This window comes from Gossypium hirsutum, chromosome D05 (genome assembly GCF_007990345.1).
Source record: "Gossypium hirsutum isolate 1008001.06 chromosome D05, Gossypium_hirsutum_v2.1, whole genome shotgun sequence".
Taxonomy (NCBI): domain Eukaryota; kingdom Viridiplantae; phylum Streptophyta; class Magnoliopsida; order Malvales; family Malvaceae; genus Gossypium; species Gossypium hirsutum.
The window spans coordinates 62,502,658-62,524,210 of NC_053441.1; the positions used below are offsets into that span (position 1 = coordinate 62,502,658).

Here is a 21,553-nt window from a genome sequence, read left to right on the forward strand (position 1 = left end):
AGTTTTGGTTGAGTGATAAATTTAAGGTTTTATTAATTTAATTGATATGAGTTCAAATCCTATTTTTTTTGTATATTTTTATTAAAATTTTTTTAAAATAAAAAGATTAAAAAAAATAATATTTTTTTAATTATGAAATGTTATTTTTATACTTTCTCTAACAGAGTTTGCGCTTGATTGACTCGTGGCACCAACTTAATTAGAAACTTTATTAATAATATATAGGTATAGATACAATTGAAGTAGCTAAAAAAATGTGCATAATAAAAATTAAAATGTATAAAAAAATTAAGATGGTACTTTAGTTGAGCAGTAAATTTTAGTTTTTATTAATTTAATTGATGTGGGTTCAAGTCCCAACTTATTTATATTTTTATTGGTAAAATACCTTTGAATAATTTTATAATTTTTTTAATCAAGTTGGTGTTCGATTTTTATTGTTTTTTTAAAATAAAAAGATTAAAATACTCTTAAATAATTTTGTAATTTTTTAATCGAGTTGATGTCTGATTGACTTATGAAACTAGTTTAGTTAGGGACTTTATTAATAATATAAATATATACGGGTGTTCAAACGAATAACCGAACCAAATTAGCATTAACCGAATTAATCGAACTGTATAATCCTTTAATCGTTAATCGAACCGAAGTTTTTTCAAAAAAATTAATTGAACCGAAATATTTCGATTAATTCGTTTGGTTAACCAAATTAACCAAAATTTATATGTTTTTGTTTTTCTGGTTAAAACAAGTATAAAATACATTAAAATTAACCGAAATATATGTTTTATCTTGAAAGTTAACCAAATCAACCAAAATTTTATCTCTTAAAACACTACATAAGTTTTGAAATTAACACATAATACTAATGATTAAGTTTAATTAGTTACTCAATTTTAAACCGAACTAACTGATAATCGAAATTCTAAAAAATATTGACTAATCTCCTATGACCGATCTAACTAAATTTGTATATATTGTATATTACTTTATTTTATACTTTCCAATTCCTTCCTTAGGAGACAAACCAACCTTTCAACTCCTGACACATTATCAAGATACAGTACACCTTTCCGTATACCATTTTCCACACGTGCCATATATGACTCACACGTGCCATCTCTCTTCCTCTTCTTCTCCGCCCTTCCTTTCCCTGTAGTCTGTTCCAAGTTTCTCTCTCCTGAAAATTAATAATAATTAAAAAATAAATTCCGACCATTAATCTTAAAACCCCTAAAATTCGGGTTATTTCCATAAAAAATAATTCGATTTTCTCACAATGAAATTATGAATATTGAACGAAATTTCTAAAAAGTTGAGAAAAATTTTTCTTTTTTAAAATTTTGTTTGTTCGATTTGAATATGGAATCGATTTTAGCTCGAGCATTGGAGTATACTTTGAAGTACTGGCTTAAATCTTTCTCAAGAGATCAATTTAAATTGCAAGGCCGTACAGGACAACTCTCTAATTTAGGTACTCTTTTTGATTTTTGGATCTAAAATCAGGCTTCCATTTTCATTTTTTTTAATAAATAAATTTGGAATGTGATAGATATAAATGGTGATGCTTTACATGCGAGTATGGGGCTGCCATTGGCTTTGACTGTGACGACAGCCAAAATTGGGAAATTGGAGATAATTGTGAGTTTCTACTTTTGTTACTGTTTTCGATTGTGAATTGGAAAATCGATGATTACTTAGGTTAATTTGTAGTTTTATGTTTGAACTTATAAAGAATTTGAAATTTTAACTACTGAAATTGTTTAGATTTCAGCTTAGATCAAGATACAATTGTTTATAATTATCATCATCATCACCATCATCATTATCATCATCACGGGACAAATCAAAGTGGAATTATAAGACTTTTAACCATTTATCTTCGCTTAGCTACTATGAATTGTGGAGAATTTTTGCTATGTTTTTTTGGAAGGATTTTAGATATCTGGTAATTAGTTTTGTATTTGTTGTTTTACTTCTAATTTTTCTCCTCTTAAATGGAAAATTTATCTTCACTTGCTCAATTAAAACTGTTTGTGGAAGGATATTTCAGAACTGAACAATGTAAGGTTGAAATTGCCAAATTATTATTATTTTAAAAAAAATTGTTTTGCTGAACTGGTTTTTGATCATATTTTCTTTGATTTAAATCTTAGTTTTTATAACTGATAATTTTTCTCTAAAATATTATTATGTTTTTGTTGCTAGCTGCCCAAAGTAAAAAATGTACAAGTCGATCCAATTGTTTTGCAAATTGATAGACTTGATATGGTTCTGGAGGAAAATCCTGATGTTGATACTGCTGGCAGCTCAAACAAGTAATCTAGATTCATCCTTAAAATCATATTTGTAAATTCGTACTTCGGAACATTCTACTTAAAAGCAACTTATATCTGCGTATGTCCTCACAGCTTGCAATCACCCACCAGCTCAGGGAAAGGTAGCGGTTATGGGTTTGCTGACAAGGTTAGATGCTATCTTTGTTAAGGTTGTAGAAACTGTCTGCCTTGGATTGTCAAACCATTTACGGATTTAAACGCCACAAGGTTAGCACATTTGTAGTGCCTACTTCATCCCCACGTTGGTATTGCCCCTATTAGAATTTTGGACTGCAATTAAATCTTCAACTTACATTAAATAACTGAAATAAAATTCCAGTACATAGATCTTTAGTTTATGCATGTCACTAGCAACATGGGCAAAGGTTTAGATGCAAAATATATACTTCAGGTTTTGTCCTTTTATTATTTTCAGATTTCAGATGGAATGACTCTACAGTTTCAGACAGTCAATCTTCTACTTGAAACTAGTGGAGGTGCTTGGTTCGAAGGGGGAGCAGCTTGGTAAGTTGTTTTGTTTTCAGTTTTTATGCTAATTCTTGGTCACAAACTGTCAAGTTACTTGTTTGACCAGTTGAGATATGCATAGAGTCTATTTGTTCGTACTTTTTATATTTGGTTGTTGCCTTTTTCTAAAAGATAAGACTCATCTCCTTTTGTATCTGTCACTTGCTCTGATGGCTATATTAGAATTTACTTAACCTACAAAGAATTTGTAGAACTATGCTCACTAAAAAGAGGAATCTTCCGTACAATAAAATTGCCCTTTTTCTCCAAAGTTTACTTATAATTATGTTTAAGATTTTCATGCAACTGTATACCATTTTACAAACGAAAAAGTTTCAGGTTACTGTTAAAAATGTAGTGTTGATACTAGAAACTTCTAATCAAAGATGCATGTACTTCATGTTCTCTCTAGATTTTTGGATAAAAGCTCTCTAACATTTGGTTAACGTCTAAATATAAGATCCCTGCAAGGTTCAGTGCATATTTCATCATAAGTCATAAGTGAGATCATCATTGATATAAGAGGAAAATTTATGAACATTGTACATTTTTTGCCTAAGAAAATTGTTTGTTCTATATCTATTTTGAGAGAAAACAGATAGTTCTCTACATTTTGTTGCTTATCACTAGGATTTCAATATCTGCATTCTTTATATATCACTTGTGCACTGCAAGAGGTTAATTTGTTCAAATGATTTTGACAGTCAATGAAATTTTCAATTTTCAGGGCGACACCTATGGCTTCTATCACCATGCGCAACCTTTTACTTTATACTACTAACGAAAATTGGCAGGTGGTAAATCTTTTTAACTGTTCCTATTTACCAATTTATTTTCATGTATTATTGAGTATAATCTTTTTAACTGTTTGTATTTACCTATTTGTTTTATTTTTCCAGGTTGTAAATCTTAAGGCAGCACGGGATTTCTCCTCAAACAAAAATCTCATATATGTTTTCAGGGTAACATATTATAGACTTGTGATTCCCTCTGTTCCTCTATATATATGTGCACATACGGGCATGCACATTCCTCATGTGAAATGCTTTTTATATTAAGTGTTTTATCCTTTTGATCTGTCCTTTTGTGTCTTCAGCTTCTTTCTTCAGGAGTTTATAGGTTGTACATTTTGTCTCAGTGTCTAATGATGCTAGATTCTTTTCTTTCCAGAAACTTGAATGGGAGTCTCTATCTATTGATCTCTTGCCTCATCCTGACATGTTCAGTGATGCTCGTTTAGCACGCCCTCGTGTGGAAGCAGCTCAGAGAGATGATGATGGTGCAAAACGTGTTTTTTTTGGGGGAGAGCGTTTTCTTGAAGGCATATCAGGAGAGGCTTATGTAATCAAACCATGAATTTTCAATATTTTGATGAACTTTATGTTATTTTAAACAGTTGTGTGGTGGTAAAGAGTATTTCCTGGTTTTCAGGATCTTCGTTCTTCTGACATTCTAACTCTTAATATTTTTACCTGTAGATCACCGTGCAGAGGACAGAATTGAACAGTCCACTAGGCCTTGAGGTTCAGTTACATGTTACAGAGGTTGTTTGCCCTGCACTAAGTGAACCAGGTAACAAGATAACCAGTTTTCTAACTGCTTGTTTCTCCATTTGAAATAAATGTTTGGTACTACACAGCAAGTAATTCGTGGACAACCTTATGAGCAGGACTCCGAGCTCTTCTCCGATTCTTGACTGGATTATGTGTATGTCTAAATAGAGGAGATGTGGATCTAAAGGTTCAGCAGGTTTGAAGTTTATCTACTATTGTTCACTTGATATTTGTACATCTAATTCACTTGTTATGGGCAAAGTTTACTGAGTCTTCTTTCGTTACCTGACAGCGTTCAGTTGAATCAGCAGGACACTCTCTAGTTTCTCTTGTTGTGGACCATGTATTTCTTTGCGTAAAGGACCCAGGTTTGTTTCCGGTTTGGTTGTTCGGTTCTGCACACATGGACACATCTATATTTTAACAAGCAGTACTTACCTATCTTTTTAGAGTAGTTTATAACATTCTCTTAGATCTCAATTTTGGAAGTTTGAAAGTGAAATCATGTAGAGTAAACGGGTGGGAATGTGAGGAGTCCGACTGTGGAGTAAACCACCATCTACTTTCTGGGAGTGGGGAGGAGAGTAAAGTTAACTGCATGCTCTATTACCATTGCATTTTATTTTTCAACAATAAAATGCTAAACAATAAAATGCTAACAGGATAGTGTAAATTGTTTACTCTCTTTCACTTTAACCTCTTCTACATCCCCTCCATCAAGCAGACTTTCATCTCTCATTAGAACATTTTTCAAAGGTTTTAATTTACCTGCAGAGTTTCGGCTTGAACTTCTGATGCAGTCACTCCACTTTTCTCGGGTATTTTTCTATGATTCCTGACCTTTATAACTGAACATCAGCTTATTTTTCTGATTAAATTCTGGTTTTATAGATATAACTTATTTTGTTTTTCTACTGGAAATTCTTGTATAACTTGTCAGATTTTTAGGATATAGAAAATATAAAAATATATAACTGTATTTTACAAATCCCAAATTAGAAAACAACCATGTTTCATGTGAAAAATTGAACTTATGCAGTATTTTCTTGTTTTCAGAAAATATTCTTATTGTGGGCGATAGCTTCTTAGTTAATTTGATTACGAAAATCCAAGATCCTTGTCACAATCTCTTGTCTGTACATCGAGCTATAAGCTTTCTATCCTTTACCAAACATTATTTCTTTATTTTATTTGAAAGTGGTATGAACATCAAGATATTTGCTTCCATGAACTTCCAAGACTGTTGGTATGAGGTCATGTCATGCTGGGATGTAGCAAATTTTATGTTAGGATGTTCTGTTCTTGCAGGCCAGTGTCTCTGATGGAGAAAGTTCTCGTAATTTGTCTAAGGTTATGATTGGTGGGCTGTTTTTAAGGTAAATTTTGTTATAGTTCATATTTTCCATGATTTGGATTTGGTTGTTTCAAACTAGCGACTCTTAAGTCCAATTATTGCTTCTGTATTTAAAGGTTTAAGCATCTTTGAATGTGGCTTTCCTTGTTTCTCTGGGCACTATCACCTCATAACTTGATTATTTTTTATTTTTGAACAAGTTGACTTTTATGATTAGCGGATATATCTTCTGAAAAGCTAGTAATTTGAGCTTTGTACGCTATTCATTATCTGTATGGTACAACCCTTGTAGTCTTTTTAATTTTTTTCTCTCGATGTTTTAGCGTAATTTGTACTATCAAGTCAAGAGTCCAACCCTTTTTTCTTTTGCAGAAATATTGATATATTTTCGAGCATAAAGTTTCAAATAAGCTTAGCTCAAAACTTTGAATTTGGGAAATGATACTCTGATAAATGTTATTGACATGAATGTGTATGTGAATCATTGGGTGTAATCTTTTGCATCTTGCTGGATCATCTTCACTTTGGAAGTATTACTGTTTATACTCAGTTTAACATGTCACTGGATATGATGCAGGGATACCTTTTCACGCCCTCCCTGTACTTTAGTGCAACCATCTATGAAGGCTGTTACTGATTCTCATCTTCTTACTCCTAAATTTGGTATCAGTTTATTACTTTTTGTATCACTTAGAAAATTTCATCTTGCATGTGTGAAAAGAAAGATGGGAAAAGAACAATATTTTCTTGAATAGCTTGTGTGCAACAATGGTACGAGCCTAGGTATTTATATACAACCAGAAACTATAAACTAGGGAACTATCAATAAAATCTTCTAAACTAGTCCTAAAATCAAGGGCAAAATGACTCTAAAATTAAGGTCCTGAAATCACTATAATTAATACATGTCCTAAATCACACTAATTGATATTTTCCACACTCTGCCTCAAGATAATGAATAGGTACTTGTAGAAAATTCATCTATTGAAATTCTTCATACAATGTTGAAAAAGCAGCTTTTACATACTCTTATACACACTTTCAACCTTATTAAAACTAAGTAATCTTATCATTAACTAACTATTTAAAAATTAAAAATTAAAAGTAAACTTATTTAATGTACAACCCACAACAACTAGAATACTTATTTATAGCATTTAACCAAAATTTAAACACTTACATATCTCTCATTCCAAGTTTCTTGACAAAGTCTTGAAACGTATGACTTGGTAGTCCCTTAGTGAGTATATCTGCTAGTTGATTCTTTGTTGAAACAAATGTGGTCCAAAGCCCACTATGGAGTTTCTTCTTGATAAAATGTCTATCTACCTCAACATGTTTGGTTCTATCATGTTGCATTAGGTCATATGCAATGTTGGTTATCATTTTGTTGTCAAACGTACCTGTCTTATCTTGAAATCATTAAGAATTATTTTTAACCAAAGCAATTTACATATTCCCAGTGCCATTGATTTGAATTCTGACTCTGCGCTTGACCTTGCCACTACATTTTGCTTTTTACTCCTCCAAGTTACTAGATTACCACCTAGGATTGTACAATAACCTGAAGTTAATCTTCGATCAACTAATGATCTAACATAGTCTACATCAGTATAAGCTGCCAAAGTCATTCTTCCTCTTTTCTTGAACAAGAAACCTCTTCCAAGATTACCCTGTAAATACTGCAAAATCCTGTGTACAGCTTTGAGATGCATCGACTTAGTTTTTGCATAAATTGACTGACTACACTCAGTACAAACGTGATGTTAGGCAATGTATTTGCCAAATAGTTAATCTTCCTACTAGTCTTTGGTAAGACCTTTTGTCAACTACTGAATCTTCTGAAGCATCTTAATGTCAACGATTAAACTTAATTGGTGTACTAATTGGCTTACAACCTACATTCTTGTTTCTTTCAACAAATCAAGCATATATTTTTGTTATGAAATAAAAATTCCCTACTTCAAATGCGCCATTTAAATACTGAGGAAATATTTTAACTTCCCTAGTTCTTTGATGTCAAATTCTTTCAACAAGAATCCTTTTAAATTTTGCATCTCCTTTGTATCATTACCTAATACAATAATATCATTCATATATACTAACAACACTGTCGCTCCCCTTATTTTCAAGTTCCTTACAAACATAGTATGGTCTTCTTGGCATTGTTTATATCATAATCTAAGCATTACATTTATAAATCTTTTGAATCAAGTCCTCGATGATTGTTTGAGTCCATAGAGGTCCTTGTTCAACTTACACGCCTTATCATTTGTTATCATCCATTGTATTTCATTCTTTAGTGGTGAATACTAATTGAGAACATTTATTCAAACACTTGGCTTCCTTTGTTTTTTTGTGGCTATTTTGTTCTTTTGAGCTTTTTTTTTTATCTTTGAGTTGCTTCCACTTTATATTCGGTGTTTTGGAGAATTTCTATAAAAAATTCTCATTTTCTGAGAGTTAGGCTAATTTAGGCATATTTAAAGTGAAGAAATCGCCTAAGGCCGCACAAATTGTAAGACTAAATTTTTAGTCCTGTTACAATTGGTATCCGAGCTAAGATTACGAAAGCGCTGATCAAGATGACAAAAAAGTTTTTAATTAAATTGAGGCAATAGAGACCCGTGGGAGGGTCAGGAAAGCAAGCCAATCGAGTGATATGCTGTCGACTTTGGAAGGATGAGTGGTCAATTTTGAGGAGTCGCAAGGGACATGAGGGAGATACTCGAGGTGGTCGAGGGACACACCGATGAGTTGGACTCAATGAAAGAGTAGCTCAGGGACTGTGTTGAAGTCTCTTGATTTCAATGTGAAAAAGACGTAAGGGGAGCTCAATTCCATCACGGGTAAGCTGACGGAGAGAAATAATGCTTTCGAGGCCATGGTGATGGATTTGAAGGAGGAAACAATGTCCACGACGAAGGCTTTAAACACGAGAATCGAGGAGCTCAAGAGATTTTGTTATGTGTCGAGTTGTCATGGGTAGAGGAGTGTCGGGTGCAACACCCAACCGCGAGATAGATGTCCCGAAGCCGAAAGAGTTTACAGGGGTAAGGTTTGCAAGCCATGTGGACAATTTTTTGTAAGGAATAGAGCAATACTTTAGTGCCAAAGGCCTTATGATGCTACCAAGGTAAACACTATTGCTATGTATCTCACTGGTATTCCTCTTTTATGGTGGCATCATAGGTCCACAGGCTCGGGTAAAGTTGCGTTAGCTTATGCAATGAGGCATAGTTAGAGAATATGTACAGGGGTTTAGTGAACTCATGCTCTAGATTTTCGATTTGAGCGATAATAAGATATTCTTCTCCTTTATGGATTGGTTGAAGCCATGGGCGAAGTAAGAGTTGCAACGTCGAGGAATTTGAGAGCTTACCAAAGCCATGACGTTAGCGAAGTCCTTAATTGAACTTATTCTAAGAAAAGATACGTTTGAGTCTTCCAAGCCTAAAGAAAAGGAGAATGGTGGTGAAGATGAAGAACGATATGGCGAGTATGACAATAGTAATAGTAACAACGGTGGCAATGGAAAACCACGAAACGAGAAGTGGAGGACAAACAACAACCCGAAGGAGAAAGGCAACGAGATAAAATGCTTCCTTTGCGACGATCTGCATATGGTAAGAAAATGTCTGAAAAGATTCATATTTTTAGCCATCAAGGGGGATGATGAGCTAGAAAAAGCACCTATGAAGCTTGGTTCGATCGTGCGTGGTGTAGAAGCAAAGGACAAAGAGAGCGAGAAGCTTGTGGACTACTTCTTATGCAGTGATCTGCATAGGTGTGAGACTGTCCAAAACGATCTGAGTTCGCTGCTATCAACATAGGAGAAGAACTGGAGCCAAAGAAGGAAAGACTATGGAAGCTTGGGTCAGCAACAGGTAGATAGGATTGATATTTGTGGACATCAACATTGTAAGTCGGAGAAAAAGTATTCTTGTTGATACGAGAGCATTAGACTTGTTTATATCAGAGAAAGCCGCAGACAAACTTGGTCTCTCGGTAATAAAATTGAATAATAAGATCAAAACGGTAAATTTTGAAGAGGTCCCAACTATGGGAGTAGCACAAGGAGTGGAACTACAAATCGACGAGTGGAAGTGTAAGGAAGATTTCGAGGTAATCCACTTAGATGATTATGATTTTGTTCTTAGCTTGAACTTTTTTCCTTTTGCTGATTGTATTCACATCTTTGATGATTCGCAACCACGATGTTTTGTTTTGGTAAATCGAGATATGAGGGGCTCTTTCAGAGTTCTGAAGCAGGTAAGTCAAGGGGCTTACAACCTAGAGTTAGTGGGAATATTCAAGTTTAACCAAGTGTTCAATGTGGGCATGCCAAAGCCTATGTGTGTGGATCAAGGTTATCTCGATCAAGGCAAGTCGCAATGTGGGCGAATAAGAGCAGTAGGCTCTTGCAAACAAGATGTGCCAATGAGTGGAACGGTTCGAGTTAGGAGATGAAGAAAGTTGAGGCAAAGGTTCCAAAGGGTAAGACTACCCGATAGTGAGACTAGTCAGGGAAGAGTTAAGGCGTCGAGAAAATTCGAAGGTGAGTCAAACCAGTGCCATTCCGAGGACGCAACGAAGGCATGCGAGAATGGGTAGGGGAAAATGTCACAGGTCACGGTTCAAAGCCCTTGCACAAAGAACGTTCCACAGAGATCAATCTATTAAATGAGGCTCATTTGACCCATTTGAATCGACTCGATTCGAAGAACAAGTGACAAAGCTCATCTACTTGAAGCCTTGGTGGCCCAACGGTGAGATAAAAAAAGGCAACCCTTGGTAGTCAACGAAAATACCCTCTAGAATTCGCTATTTTGCGATAAATTCAATGAAACTTGGACTCTAAAATTGATCCCTTAACTCTAGTACCATGTAATGAAAGTAGAATTTGAGAGAAAACCTTATAGATTTACACATGGGAATATTTAGATATATACAAGTTACAAGAGTTTAACTAGAGAGAAGTAAAAGTTAATATAAACCCGAACATGATATATCTAATATTATATTCACAAGTCTAAATACGGAAAGAAAAGAAAATAAAATCCTAGAATTAAGCCTAAGAGTTTGTAACAGTCTTGCCCACCTCCCTAGGCTGGTGGTGAGATAAAAAAGACAACCCTTGGTAGTCAACGAAAATACCCTAAAAAACTCACTATTTGCGATTAATTTGATGAGACTCGTACTCTAAAATCGATCCCTTAGCTCTGATTCCATGTAACGAAAGTAGAATTTGAAAGAAAACCTCATAGATTTACTCATGGGAACATTGTACATATATACAAGTTACAAGAGTTTAACTAGGTAAAGAAGTAGACATTAATATAGACTCTAACATGATTTATCTAATATTATATTCACAACGAGTCTAAATAAAGAAAGAAAATAAAATAAAATCCTAGAATTAAGCCTAAGAGTTTGTAACAGTATTATAAGTAAAATAATAAAAATAACCATATAACTAGTATTAGATGTTATAAAGATTTAAATTTTTTTTTCTTTTTGTTATAAACATATCATAATAAATATTAATACCATAATTAATGTAAATGAATCTATTTAATTGATTGAAAAGGTAATAAAAATATTATCTAATAAAATGAATAAGATTTAAACTACAAATGTTACCAAAATTATCCTATCATATTACAAATTCTACAAAAGAAATCAAATTTAAAACTTTTTGAGGGCTAAATATAATTTAGCCTCGTTTTAGATAATTGTTCAAAGGGCTAGAAAGCAATTTCACAGGAATTTAGGGCCTAAGGCCCTTGTCAGCCCCCTTAATGATTTGTAGCTCCTGAACCAAGAACTCGTTATTGACTTATCTGATACTCCTAATCTACATGAACTAGTGAACTTACCTTAGTGTGTCAATGAGTACTACCAATAGACATTTCAAGTGTCCTCAATAGTTTTTCAGCTTCTCAATCTCATCCTTGTTAAACCTATTTTGTTCTTGAGGCTTTGCTTGACCTTCAAACATGTTGGAGGTCACAAACACAATGAACTTTGGTTGAAGGAAGAGGAGCAACAAAGGAAATGCCCAAAATTTCAGCAGTGAAGGCTGAAAAATCAGAGGAAAAAAGTGTAAGCACCAGAAAATTCAATAATGAACACTGAAAGAAAAAAAAAAAGAAAAAAAGCAATGAAGGCCAAACATGAATCCCCGAAAAGCCAAAATTGGCTACGATACCATGTGAAAAGGAAGATAGTGAAAAGAGGATGGGAAGAGAACAGTACTTTCTTGAATAACTTGTGTAACAATGGTATAAGCCTATGTATTAATATACAACCAGAAACTAAAAACTAAAAAATTGCCACTAAAATCCTCAATCAATCCTAAAATCAAGGGAAAATTTATTTCTAATTTTAAGGTCCTAAAATCACTATAATTGATACATGTCCTAAAATCACTCTAGTTGATATTTTCCACAAGATGTATGCATAACCAGTTTATAGTATATAGGTTCCTAGAATTTATGCTTCTATTTTTTGTATTGGTTTGTCAGGTGAGAATTTTTGCCCTCCAATATATCCTTTGGGTAAACAGGAATGGCAGTTACCTGTTGGTGTTCCTTTAATAAGCCTCCACTCTCTTCAAGTCAAACCCTCTCCACCCCCTCCATCTTTTACTTCACGAACTGTAATTAGTTGCCAACCTCTTATGGTATAAATTCATAATTCTGACAAACAAAAACTTTGTCATCTAATTATATCGACTTTTCTTTTGTTATTCTCATTTTTCACTTGTGTTTTCAGATACATCTTCAGGAAGAATCTTGTTTGAGGATATATTCCTTCTTGGCTGACGGAATAATTGGCGATCCTGATGCTGTTTTGCCAGATTCTTCAGTGAATTCTTTTGTGTTCACTCTCAAGGAGTTAGAAATTAGTGTTCCTCTGCACACTAGCAAATTTGATAATCCTGGTGGTGAAGAGGACCATGCCCTACAAAACTCATTTGCTGGAGCTAGGCTTCACTTTGAGAAGTTGTTTTTCTGCGAGTCACCATCACTAAACCTCAAGCTACTGAACCTGGAGAAGGATCCTGCTTGTCTCTCTGTTTGGGACGGCCAACCTGTTGATGCTAGCCTTAAAAAATGGACTGCCGAAGTATCACAAGTCAGTTTGTTGTTAGAACCAACTGCTTGCTCAACCGGTTCTCCTGACTGGTCTTCGGATTTGTGGAAGTGCGTTGAGGTGAAAAATGTTTGCATTGAGTTAGCTATGGCATCAACTGATGGGAACCCATTAACAGTTCTGCCTCCTCCAGGTGGTATTGTCAGAATAGCAGTTGCTTGTCCACAATTTTTGTCCAATTCATCAGTTGAGCAATTCATTTTTGTCTTGGATCTCTATGCGTATGTTGGTAGAGTTAGTGAAAAGATTTCCGTGGTTGGAAAGAATAAAAGACCAAAGAGAAACAAGGACGATACTCTGGGTGGAAGACTGATAGAGAAAGTTCCAAGTGATACTGCTGTAAGTTTAGCAATAACTGTTCTGCAGCTTCGGTTTCTTGAAGCATGCTCCTTAGATATGCAGGGCATGCCATTAGCTCAATTTACTGGAAACAATCTGTTCCTGAAAGCCACTCACAGAACTCTTGGTGGTGCTATGGCTGTTTCATCGACCTTGTGTTGGGAGAGTGTTCAGGTCGACTGTGTATCCACAGAGGGAAACATTGTATACAATAATAATAATACACTGATAGATGCAACTAAAAATGGTTCTTTGGCAACTGAGAATGGATTTTCTCCTCTAAGAGCTGTTTTTTGGATACACAACAAGCAGAAGCAGCTATCTAGTCCAAAAGCTTCAGTAATTCCATTTCTCGACATAAGCACTGTGCATGTCATTCCTTTTAATGAGCGGGACAAAGAGTGTCATACTTTAAGTGTGTCAGCTTGTATATCAGGTGTACGCTTAGGTGGAGGAATGAGTCATACTGAAGCTCTGCTACGTCGGTTTGGAATATTTGGTCCTGATGGGGCTCCCAGCCTGAGGCTTTCTAAGGGCATAGAGAACTTATCATCTGGGCCACTGTCAAAACTTTTACAGTCTTCAGCTTTCATTGATAATGATCTTGTGGATGGTACGTGACATTAGTTGCTGTTTTATAAGTGGCAGTAAAGTTCTACTTTGGCATTTTACTCTTGTAATTGTCATAACTTTTGGGCAGGTGGAACTTTGGGAGGGGTAAAGGATGATAGTTTTTCGCACCTGGGAATCCCGGATGATGTGGATGCATCCATCGAGTTGCAAGACTGGTTATTTGCACTTGAAGGTGTGCAAGAGATGGCTGAAATGTGGTGGTTTGAGAAGGAAGACTTGGGCAGAGAGCATAGGTGTTGGCACATGACTTTCAAAAGTTTGACTGTAAAAGCAAAAAGTAGTTCCAAGGATGTGCAGAACTTAAAAAATAATTCACATGGAATGCGGAGATATCCTGTGGAGTTCATCTTAGTAAGAATCTTTTTTACAGTTTTACTTCGATTACCCTGTGGCATGGGCTGAGACCTTAGTGTGGCTCAACGGTTGTCAGCCTTGGCACTCATACGTGGTCCATGACACCTAACCCTTCTAATGGTATTTTACAAGTTTAGAAGTTACTAGAACTAACAATAACATAAGCAAGCAACAGTGAACTGTTCGATATTTTGCTGCATTTTGAATCATGTATCCTGACCTATGTGTGTCTGGGTGCGTTTCTGTCCTATGGTTTGTAGCCTATGGGAGAGTCTGGACCTTGAACTTGCCTAGGGATGGCAATAGCGCAGGATGGGTAGTTTTTTGCTTGCCTGACCCTGACCCAGTTTTTAACTATATAATGCCGAACCTACCCCGCTTCGAACTTCATTTAACACGCTAGCACCTGACTTCATTTTTGGCTCTGAAATGCTTTCCTTGATCCTGCCCCAACTTGCCTTGAAATTTTACATGATGTTCTATATTATATTAATTTTTTATATATTATCAGCTGTTGATAATAATGTCATGTTTCTGTCTTGCTTTTATTAACTTTCTGAAATAAAAAATGGTGGTTGTAGGTTAGTTTGGAAGGCTTGCAGACATTGAAGCCTCAGGTGGAGGGGAGCAGCATCCTTGAAGACCCTTTACCTGTAAATGGCTTCAAAGAAAGTGTCTCAATATTTGGAAGAATGAATCTTGAAGTTCGTATGAAGATATTGGAAGATAAAGTTGACAACGAAACCATCAACTGGATGATGGAGAACTTTAAACTCTCCGTCAAACAACCGGTAAATTCAATCTTACTTTTAAAAGAACTTGATTACATAGGTAGTAATCTCCAATCACACTCTTAAATAAAGGTTTCATTCACTTCTATAGATTGAGGCTGTTTTAACCAAAGACGAACTTCAACACCTTGCTTTCTTATGCAAATCCGAAGTTGATTCAATTGGTAGGTTAACTGCTGGAATCTTGCGGTTGCTCAAGCTTGAAAAGTCACTTGGCAAAGAAGCCATGAATAAACTTAGCAACCTCGGTAAGTATGTTTCGACTAAGTTGATTCAGTTAAAAAGCTTAACATCTTACCGGACCTGAGTTGGAAGTTCTTTCTACCAACTTGTAGGAATCGAGAGTTTCGAAAAGATTTTCTCATCTGATAAGCTCAGTCAAGGCAGCAAGCTTCAAAGTATCACAACATTGGCTTTGCTTGAGGAGGCAGTTTCAGATTCACAAGCCAAGTGTGCCGCTCTCATCACTGAATCATCTAATTTGGAGTCTTCCCAGGTGAACCTTACTAACATTAAAGAACTTAAACAGAAACTGGATAACATCCATAGTTTACTGCTGCAATTGCGGGTTCAAATTTGAATTTCTTTATCGAAAAAATATTTGCTTTTGATCATATAGTTTTTACTCATTCTTTATGTATATAGTAAACATACTATAATTACATGTCCGAGTATATGAGGTTTATTAAGCATTGATGAAAGAAATTTAGTTGGTGTAATCCGAAATTTTGTTCATGTTTTTTTTACTTAGTTATAAATAAGGTACCAGCTAGTTCAATCGGTTCAATCATCGGATTTTAATTATTTTTTATAATTTTTTTAAAAAAATTGAGGTTTTTTCATTATATTTTAGTTCATTTTCATCCTTTGTTTTTTGAAAAAAACAATTTATGATATTTTTTATGCATTGCTTGAAGTAATTTTAAAACTTTGGGGGGTTAAAAGTAAAAATTTTGTTAAAAAAAGTTAAATTGAATATATAATAATTGAGATATTAAAATTGATATTATTCCATTTAACGAAAGATGTAAGGCCATTGTTTGCCTCTAAGCATATATTCTGAATATATTCATAGACATTCATATGTCCAAATGAAAATATTAATCTTTATAATAAAAAATTGAAAAAATAATTAATCATACTGATTTCACACAATATTCACATTTGACGTTCATTGAGTAAATCCAAATGAGAGAATCATGATATTTTAACTATAAATATATTATATATTTTTATAATCTAATATAGTAATCAAAATTTGCATCCAAATTCGAGACCTATCATCTACAATTATATGTATAAATTTTAAGTCGCATAATGTATAGAAGTTTTAGTTCAAATTTATTTGTTTATTAAAATAAAGTATTAATAAAATATATTACCAGACACTATAGAATAATTGGATAAAAGCATAACTACTGAAGTTGTAATTAGCACTCTTGTAATTTACAGGGAATTTTAATTCCCTAAACGTATTTGACTTATAAAATATAATTATATTGTAATTTATTATCTTATATTTGGTAATATAAATTGTAATTATACAGCCAGACAACTTTAAATTCTAAAAAGAATATTAATTATTATAAAATTATCAATAATACTTGAGAAGTAACAAAATTTAAAATCAAATCATTAAATTAATTATAGATTAATATTCTATATTTAAATTTATATATAAATAAATATACAACTTTTTAATAAATTAATCCAAACTTCACCGATGAGCTTTTGTTAATATGATATTATTTAATTTTAATTTAATATTTTAGATAAATATAATATAATTATTTGCTTTAAAATTAACCATCTTGAAAAAGAATTAAAAATTTACTCACTCAAATAACAAAAATATCATTATTTTAAGCATTTAAATTAAAATAAAAGAGTGTTGGGTGTTACATAGATTAACATGTTTTGATACATGTTACACAGAAAGAGATATAAGGTAATAAAAATGAAAAAAGACGGAGAAGTAAAAGCTAAGGACTAGTGATACTAATCTAATTCGCACAATAAAAAAACTGGCATGTCTGACACTAATCTATTTTGACACCACTCAATTTTTTTTCATTCTATGAAATACGAATATTTATACGGGTGATGCCAAATATATTGGCACCAATCAAAAAATTATTTTTTTATTCTACTAGTCAATTATTGGTTGACGTGGTAAGCTAGAGACGTTAATGAGATTGACGCCACCCATGTTAGCAAAAAGCGGTTCTTATGACAACCTATATAAGAATTAAGGTGGGTTTGGATAGGCAATTGGATGCGGTGCGGTACATTTAGCTTACTTTTTACCTCACGCTACAGTATGCTACAGTATTTAATCTCACCGCCACTGCTGTTTTTACACTCACCGCAGGTAAACGCACCTCTCATCCAAACTCACTCTTAATCTAGAAATTGAAAATGTTTTTGGAAAGGAGCAAATAATGAGAGAAAACTATGATAAGTTGGGATATGTGTTGCCAAACTGTTGAATAATGGTGGTCTTAGGATATAACCTTCTAACAAATAAAGATCGTCTGTGGGTTCAACTTCTGTGATCTAAACATAAGTTAAAGAGAATTGCCCGTTGAAGATTGATAGGCCATCGTGTTCTTATATTTGGAACATACTGTTGAACAATCTTTGTTGGACTGATGGTAACTTGCAGTGGCATCAAATCAACAATGTGCTTAGTTCAAACACTCTCTCCTACGTTTTCTTCGTAAAATATTTGTATTCATACCTCTGATCGATCCCCAACAGATGTCGTAGTGGTATGGCTGATCAAGGATTGTAAGGCAGTGAAGCTTAACTAGTTCCTGAGTTGTTCTAAAGACCTAGCAGAATCGAGAGTTGCTTCCTTGAAAACATTGAGAATATATAGGCATGGCCACATGGGAGACTCGCAATGAAGCTGTTTCCAATAATGGAAATGTCAGTGTCTATATTTTTCAATTGGTGGGATTAGTTTCGGGTCGGATTAATCTAAACTAAATGAATTCATGTTTTCGAGTTTAAATCATTTAAAATTTATCGGTTTAATTTTTAAATTCTTTTATAATAAAATATTAATATTAAAATTTCGAGTTCGAATCTAGGTTAACTGTAGTAAAGGAAAGGAATAATTCCTTAACTAACATGACTGTGCCAAGAAAGCGCAGAAAACCCCCTTTTTATTTTTTTCTTTACTTATTAAATTTTCAGTTCAGTTGTGTTTTCTGTTTTAGTTCGTGTAGTACACTTAAAATTTTTTTGCATGATATTATCAAAGCCCTTTTTAATCCACAATCAAACCGACAATGTCTCTATTTCATCTACCTTCCGAAATTCATCATCCGACTCCAATAAAAACACTTGGGGAACCTCTTTTTCTTTTCTTCTCTCTTCCAATCTTCACTTTCATTCAATTTCGCAGAGGAAAGGTGAAATCTTTCGCTTTTACTTCACTTTTTTTTTCTCAAATGGGTTTTCGCTTTTTGTTACTGGTTTTTGTTGTTGCATGTAATTGCATTTTTTTGTTATTGATAGACTGGGTGACAATTGATTTTCATTTGTTTGAATGCAAGTGTGTAGTTTAATTGAAGCGATAAAAATGGTGCAATTTTTGTAAAATATATGTTCTGTTTTAAGACCAGAAGCTTGGTTTAATTGTAGCAATAAATGACTTAATGAATGCTGTTTTATGGTGCGTTCATCATTTTGTGTATTGTTTATTTTAAATATATAGCTGTTAGATTAGTTCTTTTCATTTTGTGTGAATTTCTAGAAAAACAAAAATGAAAATTATGAAGATTAGATTGTGTTTGTGATGATGGATACTTTTAAACAAGTTTATAAATTTATAATGTTTGAAATTATGAAAACTTGGGGAATTTTCTTTAATGCTTGTAAATGCCTACTATTTAATGGGAATTTTGAGTGGAAATTTTTTTATTTTAAATAGGAAATTTGATATGGAGAATGATTTTCTTCTTTGTTAGGTATCTATTTGATTTTCTGATCAACTGCATTTAAGATGAAAGTTTAAAACCTGGTGCCATGCTTCTCTGACTCATTAGTTTTCTCATAATTTAGATGGGCTTACCAGTGAAGAATGTGTCATTTCTTTGAAAAAAAGAAATGGTAGATCTTTTGTGAAGAAACTAACTGCAACTCAAATGTGCTAGCTCGGACTAAGAAAATGATAATCGCATTGCATTCTTAATGTGAAAAAGCAAGCTAGCAGCTTGTGTCAAAACAGAAACATACTTAAATATTTCTGTTTTGGGCTTGTCTAGATTTAGAAAGGAAGTAATATTTTCATATTTGACATTAAAAGCATATTTAGAAATAAAAGGGACCGTTTCGTGATATGAACAATTGACTAGGCAGCACATGTAATCTTTGCATGACATGTTTGTTAGTGTTGAAGTCAATGCATTTTGCCTGTACCAACTGCAATGTGCCTAATTGCCTATATCGTAATTGGATATATTTTCCCGATGCATCATTGTGCATTGGACTGCTTATTTGCTGGTAGAACATAACTGATAATATATGATTTAGCCTTCCTGGCTAATCATACATAATAATGCGGATAATTGCTTGCTGAAGTAATTTAGACTGCATGATGCGCGTTATGTATTGTAATATTGAGCAGTCAGGAGCTGTGATTCGAAGATTACCATCAACCTCGCTGAGGAAGCTGGTTTGAGGCCAAAAAGAAAGAGTTTCTTTTAAATGATTGTTGTTTCATGAGTTATGTTTGTATTCTTGTAATATGATTTCCGAATTCTGGACTGGAGAGTCCTTCCTCTGTTTTCTCGTGTGTTTCTCTATGTATTAAGCATGACTTTGTAGAGATTCGTTTTATTACTGGATGAAATAGGTGAAGAGAGGCTAGAGATGGATGAAACCACTGACGAATGTGTTTATCAAACAACTGATAAGTGGTATGATATAGAGCATGTAGAAAATGTGCTAGCCAATATACTCTCAAGGGTTCCAGTTAAGTCACTTTTAGTATGCAAATCCGTTTGCAAGCGTTGGCGTCGGTTGATAAGTAGTCAGGCTTTCATCGATGTGCAGCTACTCTGGTCTCAAAAAAACTCTGTTTACATTGTTTATCCTTACATGGATATGATGATGAAGTTATATTTGGTGAATAACAGCGGTGAAATCACTAAAAGTATCAACTTCCCGTATTGTGACAACCTTTCTCTGCTTACGGTTGTTTGTTCTTTTGATGGTTTGCTTTGCTGTATCAACTATCCGTGGAAAGTGGACTCAGGCATGGTAGTTGAGGATGTAACAGATGTGGAAATCCGTATCTGCAACCCGGTTACCAAAAAGGCTCTATTGCTTCCAAGAGGTAGTCCGTCCAAAGAAAAGCCTTCCATCGGGGTTGCTTTTGGTCCAAAAATCAACGAATACAAGATATTCCGATTTTTCAATGCCAAGCGCATATCTCTGGCTAAACATCAATCCCGTGTCAATCGTCGACAATGTGAGGTATATTCATCAAGCACAGGATCCTGGAGTGTCATAGGTTGGGTACCGTACTATCCCATGCATTCTAGCCATAGTCCCCTCGGGTCCAACCATGTTTTCGTCAATGGAAAGATATATTGGTTCATTGCTTCCAATGAAGATCCACTTATCCCTGGCTCGATACTTATGGCTGATATAGAGGAAACCTTTGAAACTATTAACCTTCCGAAAGAGGTCACAGAGCACTCGTACTTGGTCAATCTCGAAGGCCATTTATCCCTAGTTGCTGTATATGACGAGGATGAGATCGTGAATATATGGATTCTCAAAGACAAGAATGAGCCTAAATGGGAGCTGAAATGCAGCGATCACATCCCATTCTCGAATGATGAATGTGTTGAATTTGCAGTCGCGAGGGAGAATGAAATTTTCTTCATAACTTCAAACCATCACTATATCTATGATCCGGAACACGGGTTTTGGCAGGAGCTTGATTTATCGAGCATTTCCGAAAAGAAATTCCCCGTTGCTTTCGCATACACTGAAAGCCTTCTTTCATGTAAGCCAAAATTTCGTTTTTAAATGTTTTTTTGATAGGGATACACACGATATCAGCATTGTAACTGCTTCTTTTGCAGGTGGTGGATGTATGGACCCTCGGATGGAATACATCTCCGACAAAAGAAGCATATGAGATATAACTCTCTTCATCGGTCTCTAGCAGTATATCTGTCATCTTTTTTTTGCTCTTTTATGCGTGCTGTTACTTAATCATCTTGAATCGAAATCTTCTTGGTTTAAAATGTTTGCAGATCGAAGCATCCAAAGATGGGGATATCGATTGCCGTCGCCATTTTCTTCTTGCCGTGTTCGGGGGATGGCAATAATATTTACCGTGTTTTATCTTCATCTTTACAGTGCTGTAAGGTTGTCTGTGGCAGTGACTTAGTCGGACAATGTAAGAAAAGCTAAGTAAAAATATATGTTTATTTAGAAGGGGGGACGTCATAATTTTTATCATCGACTTGGAATATAAGCAATGTGGGATTAAAAACCCTA

At 34.2% G+C, this 21,553-nt stretch overlaps 2 protein-coding genes across 4 annotated transcripts; both read left to right on the forward strand.

Moving 5' to 3' along the window:
• Positions 1-1,158: 1,158 nt before the first annotated feature.
• LOC107903494 (uncharacterized) lies at positions 1,159-15,815 on the forward strand. 2 transcript variants are annotated; one of them, XM_016829556.2, is made up of 20 exons: positions 1,159-1,474; positions 1,553-1,641; positions 2,209-2,318; positions 2,412-2,466; positions 2,755-2,843; positions 3,574-3,640; positions 3,746-3,808; positions 4,017-4,187; positions 4,325-4,418; positions 4,516-4,595; positions 4,692-4,767; positions 5,174-5,217; positions 5,708-5,775; positions 6,331-6,416; positions 12,281-12,438; positions 12,531-13,863; positions 13,951-14,234; positions 14,819-15,028; positions 15,120-15,276; positions 15,364-15,815. In XM_016829556.2, exons 1-20 carry the CDS (start codon positions 1,363-1,365, stop codon positions 15,606-15,608), a joined length of 3,591 nt encoding a protein of 1,196 aa, XP_016685045.2. In that variant the 5' UTR covers positions 1,159-1,362; the 3' UTR covers positions 15,609-15,815. The 2 variants fall into 2 exon arrangements, with proteins under 2 accessions (XP_016685045.2, XP_016685048.2); XM_016829559.2 differs by lacking the exons at positions 1,159-1,474; positions 1,553-1,641 and having other exon boundaries at positions 2,233-2,318; positions 2,412-2,546; positions 15,364-15,807.
• Positions 15,816-18,146: 2,331 nt separating this feature from the next.
• On the forward strand, positions 18,147-21,553 carry LOC107903493 (F-box protein At5g49610). 2 transcript variants are annotated; one of them, XM_016829555.2, is made up of 4 exons: positions 18,147-18,447; positions 19,893-21,053; positions 21,133-21,217; positions 21,307-21,553. In XM_016829555.2, the coding sequence occupies exons 1-3, from the start codon at positions 18,282-18,284 to the stop codon at positions 21,186-21,188; spliced, it is 1,383 nt and encodes a 460-aa protein (XP_016685044.1). In that variant the 5' UTR covers positions 18,147-18,281; the 3' UTR covers positions 21,189-21,217; positions 21,307-21,553. The 2 variants fall into 2 exon arrangements, with proteins under 2 accessions (XP_016685044.1, XP_016685043.1); XM_016829554.2 differs by having other exon boundaries at positions 18,149-18,447; positions 21,133-21,207.

Excerpts from the sequence above, each read along its gene's own strand:
- LOC107903494 (XM_016829556.2), top strand. The coding sequence starts at position 1,363 with ATGGAATCGATTTTAGCTCGAGCATTGGAGTATACTTTGAAGTACTGG. Across the intron at positions 4,596-4,691 it reads TGGATCTAAAGGTTCAGCAG|CGTTCAGTTGAATCAGCAGG; the intron begins GTTTGAAGTTTA and ends GTTACCTGACAG. Across the intron at positions 13,864-13,950 it reads TGATAATGATCTTGTGGATG|GTGGAACTTTGGGAGGGGTA; the intron begins GTACGTGACATT and ends ACTTTTGGGCAG.
- LOC107903493 (XM_016829555.2), top strand. The coding sequence starts at position 18,282 with ATGATATTATCAAAGCCCTTTTTAATCCACAATCAAACCGACAATGTC. Across the intron at positions 18,448-19,892 it reads TTCAATTTCGCAGAGGAAAG|GTGAAGAGAGGCTAGAGATG; the intron begins GTGAAATCTTTC and ends TGGATGAAATAG. Across the intron at positions 21,054-21,132 it reads CACTGAAAGCCTTCTTTCAT|GTGGTGGATGTATGGACCCT; the intron begins GTAAGCCAAAAT and ends CTTCTTTTGCAG.